This window comes from Mercurialis annua, linkage group LG6 (assembly GCF_937616625.2).
Source record: "Mercurialis annua linkage group LG6, ddMerAnnu1.2, whole genome shotgun sequence".
Classification (NCBI taxonomy): Eukaryota; Viridiplantae; Streptophyta; class Magnoliopsida; order Malpighiales; family Euphorbiaceae; genus Mercurialis; species Mercurialis annua.
This window is the reverse complement of record NC_065575.1, coordinates 14,882,795-14,887,283: the sequence shown is the minus strand read 5'-3', so window position 1 is coordinate 14,887,283 and position 4,489 is coordinate 14,882,795. Positions and strand designations below refer to the sequence as shown.

The window sequence follows — 4,489 nt, the reverse complement described above, 5'->3', positions numbered from 1 at the left end:
ACAACATGCTTATTTTGATTAAATCTTTTTTAATCTTATATATATGATTCTCATGTTGGCAAAAAAATTGATTTGATTCGAATTTGGCTATTAAAGGAACACAATTTATCAAAACGGGTTATATTTCCAATTTTGAAAGTTTTGGTTATAACTAACAAAAGTCGTATACGTTTGATATTTTTATAGGGTTGGCTTTATAAAAATGTAGTTTAAACATATTAGAAAAATAGTTCAAAATATATTAATTGGTATAAATTTTATTAAAATATCACCTGATGTTATTAATTACTAATTTTTTAGCAAAAAAAACATAAAGCAAAAGCTATTTACTCACATAATAAGTATAAAATAAGATTAACTCTGATAAGAAATTTTTCGTTCATTAAATTATAAGATGTTGGAGTAAAATTTAAAACTTGTACTTAGAGATTAAGCTCACAAAATTGCACGTGAATATTGTCAAAATGATAGATTTCTATTAATATTAATAAATTATAAAGAGACATGCATCTTCTTACTCCACTTATGCCGAAAATAGTTAGGAATAATTGAATGATTGTTATTAATAAATCAAATTAATAAGAGAATTTTTTTTATAAAATGAGTAGTTTATATAAGTTGGAAACTATTTAAAGATATAAATTTAAATTTAGTAGTTTAGATAAAGTGGGAATTCATGAGAATTTTTTATTTGGTGAGAATTAATAATAGTGCTCTATTTTGTAGGAATTAATGAGAGAGCTCTATTTTATAGGAATCAATGAGAGGGTTCGGTTGGTCCTCTCAATTATATAAGTATATAGATATAGATTTTTACTCAATAGGATAAGTAGTTATAAGTAATTTTATTGATTTAAAAAGTGATATTTAAATTAAGTAGTTTAATAAAAGTGGCAACTAATAAGAATGCTCGATTTTATAACAATCAATGAGAGAGCTCCGTTGATTTAAAAAGTAAAATTTAAATTAAGTAGTTTAACAAAAGTGGCAACTAATAAAAATGCTCGATTTTGTAACAATCAATGAAAGAGCTCCGTTGGTCCTCTCAATTATATAAGTATATAGATATAGATAATTAGGACATTAATTATTATGTTAAAGCAAATAAATATATAATGTACAGTATCACATGATGGTTCCATTTTTTAATTAAGCCACATGTCAAAACCAAACTCAACATTTCATATGTGAGTCGATGCATGTCCGCCAAACAATTTGATAAATACCTGAATTGTAGTCAAAATTTTATTTTTAACTAGTAGTAATCTCGTGTATTTATACGGAATTAAGCTAATATCTAAATGTAATAATAATTTTACCTAAAAATTTAACACAAAAAAATCATAATTTTATTGTTTATTAACTAATAAAAACAAAACAAAACAAAACAAAACAAAATAAGAATATATTTTAATAGATTACCTTTAAAATATTGAATTATATATATTTTTTTATTTTATATTTTTTAAAAAACTGCACATGTATATTATTTAGGGTTAATTACATATAAAATCACTACCTTTACACGAAATTGCAAAAATAACACGACCTTTAAAACGTGGCAATTCACGGCACCACCTTTCATTTCTTTTCAAAAACAACATAAGCACATTTTTAGTGGCATTTTTGCTGACGTGGCATGACACGTGGCACTCATATTGGGTGTCCAAGTCAGCAAAATTTTATCCAAAAACGTGCCCATTTTATTTTTGAAAATAAATGAAAGGTGATGCCCTGAATTGACACGTTTTAAAGGTCGTGTTATTTTTGAAAATTCGTGTAAAGGTGGTAATTTTATATGTAATTAACCCTATTATTTATACTAATTGATGGATACCGAATTCTATCTTAACTACAATAGAGCCAACTCATAGGAGATCCATTCTCAGACGATATCAGACTCCCGCCAGGAGGACATAAACATATAAAGCAGATGGTCGAATCCATAGGATCCGTCATTGATATCATCCAACAAGATGAAGACCGAATCTCTGAGGACTTGGACAAAGCGCGTCGACCCTGGGATTCGGATAGATTACCAGATCTACTATATAATCTCGAAGTATCTCTCCTATTTGGATACAAACTCCAACTTAGGAATATAAGCTCTAACTTAAAAAGACGAGACTATTTAGGAAGACGTTCCTAAATAGGACTCATGTGTGAATAAGGTAGATTACTCCTAATTAGGGTCAAACCCTACAAAGTAGGATTCACTTTCCTGCTACGACTCTACTACAATCATCTACTATAAAAGGAGCATGAGGTATGCCTAAACACACAATTTAAATTCATATACTCAAAACGCTGCTCAAACCTCTAAGCAGACTTTAGCATCGTAGAGTTAATCGAACAACCATCGTTCCGTTAGATTCTACCCTATTTTGCAGGTCTCATTCACGGGATCAGAAGGCAGACTCCATCAATTGGCGCCGTCTGTGGGAAAATCTTAACCAACTTCGAATCGAAGGAGCTTTTATGAACTCAAAATAAATACTATTGAAGAAGATGACTTATGATAGAATGAACCTAAAAGACAAATTAAGAAATGCATCGCAATACAGAAATAGGAAAATACCAGAATCCTTGATTCCGCCTCCGGTGACTTTCGAAGGAGAGGATTTTGGAAGAATCTCAGAAGAGCACAATGAGGCCCTAGTGGTAGCCATGATCATCGAACATTGGAATATGGAAAGAATCCTGGTCGATGAAGGAAGTGCTATCAACCCAATAACAAGGAAAGCTTATGAAAGCCTGGGAAGGGATCTCGCAGAATTAAAAAGGAATGCTACTCCCGTGAAAGGATTTGGTGGATCTCCGATCAAACCCATAGGAACAATTGTACTTGACGTCTGTAATACCCCGTATTATTTGTTAGTATTTATTTTCGCGCGTGTCTAATTTTTATTAAGTAGGACCTCGAAAATAGTTATTAAATTCACGAGATGAATTTATAAGTGTGAAAATGTGATTTTGTGTGTGTTTTGCCTTAAGTTTAACTTTTGGCAATTTTATGTGTTAAATGTGAATTTTGCGATTTTACGCTAAAAATCGTCAAAATAATTATTTTTATTATTTTAAAGGCCCAAAAATATTTTAATTCAGCCCATATGTTATGATTTAATGTTTTTGAATATTTGAGAAACTTGAGTTTATTTTGCCCCTAGAGTTCAATTTATTTACAAGAATGCCATAATGGCAAACTTGTAAATAAATGAAACATGAAACTAATATCTAGATATTTCTCTAAACAAACTTGATGCCCAAGTTTCTTAATCTTCTTCTTCATTTTTGCTAGACATATTCATTCTCCATTGTTGTGTGGGTGCCAAAGCTCTCAAAATAAAAAAATAAAACACAAGTCCTAGATTTTTAACTTTACTCACAAAAGTTTCTTAACGAAAAACGTTGAGGATTTTCCGTAGATCGTTAATCTATCTTTGCATGTTGGATCAAGGTGAATTTCAAAGCTCAAATCTTAACTTTTATTTGCTGATGTTGAATGAACCATAGATACATGCTTAGGATGATTAAAACTTGTTGTTTAATGGTTGATTAGTTGGTTTTAATTGCTAGTTTGTTGGGTTTCGGTTTTAAAATAATTTTTCCGTGAAATTAAATTAATTATTTTAATTTTCTGGGCTGATCTAAATAGTGAGGTTAAAATATGCTTTAAAGTGTGATTTTTGTGGATTAAAAATGTTAAACATTTCGGGTATTGATTTAATGGTTTGGAGTTCGATTTTTAATAGTTTTAAAGGCTTAAAAATCGCTTAAAAAGGGTAAATAAATGGATTTTAAATTTCTGGAAATAAATTGGTTTATGTTTGAGTTAGATGTTGGGTTGATGGTGAATAAATGTTTAATGATGAATTTTTAATGGTTCGTTAATCGGGTTTAATTTTTATAATAGTTTAATCGGCAAAAAAATGTTTAAAAAGGGTATTTTTGTCATTTTAATTTCTGGACAGAAATTATTCATGAAAAATGTATGAAATATATATGTTGATTATTTATGGAATTTAATTGATTTAGTTGAGGTGTTTTGACGGATTAATAATCGGTTTTGATTATTAATTGTTTATACGGTTTAAAATTGTTAAAATTGTTAAAATTATGAAAAATAATTTATTTTAATTTTGGGGCTGCTGTTTTAATATGATAATTAAAATAAATATGTATTGGTAGATTTTTGGGTGATTAAAATTGTGTAAAAATGATTTTTGAACGTTTTAACGGTTTTTAAAGCTCATCGGAGCTTGACCGGAATCCGGTGACCGGAATTTGGTGACTGGAGTGATCAAAACATAAATGGAATTCTGAGTTTGAGAGTTGATGATTTATTGAATTTGGTTGGGCTTGGACTTGATTGTCAAAATTTAAAGTTTAGGAGTTAAAGTGTAATTTTCATAAAAATAAAGGACCAATCAGTATTTTAACCAAAATTCCAGATTATAGATGTATATAATCTGATACAAAATGAGTTTAA

General features: G+C 29.1%; 1 protein-coding gene across 1 annotated transcript; it reads left to right on the top strand.

The window, feature by feature from the left end:
- Positions 1-2,508: 2,508 nt before the first annotated feature.
- LOC126687638 (uncharacterized) lies at positions 2,509-3,346 on the top strand. The gene is made up of 2 exons (XM_056106340.1): positions 2,509-2,841; positions 3,299-3,346. Exons 1-2 carry the CDS (start codon positions 2,509-2,511, stop codon positions 3,344-3,346), a joined length of 381 nt encoding a protein of 126 aa, XP_055962315.1.
- The last annotated feature ends 1,143 nt before the right edge of the window (positions 3,347-4,489 follow it).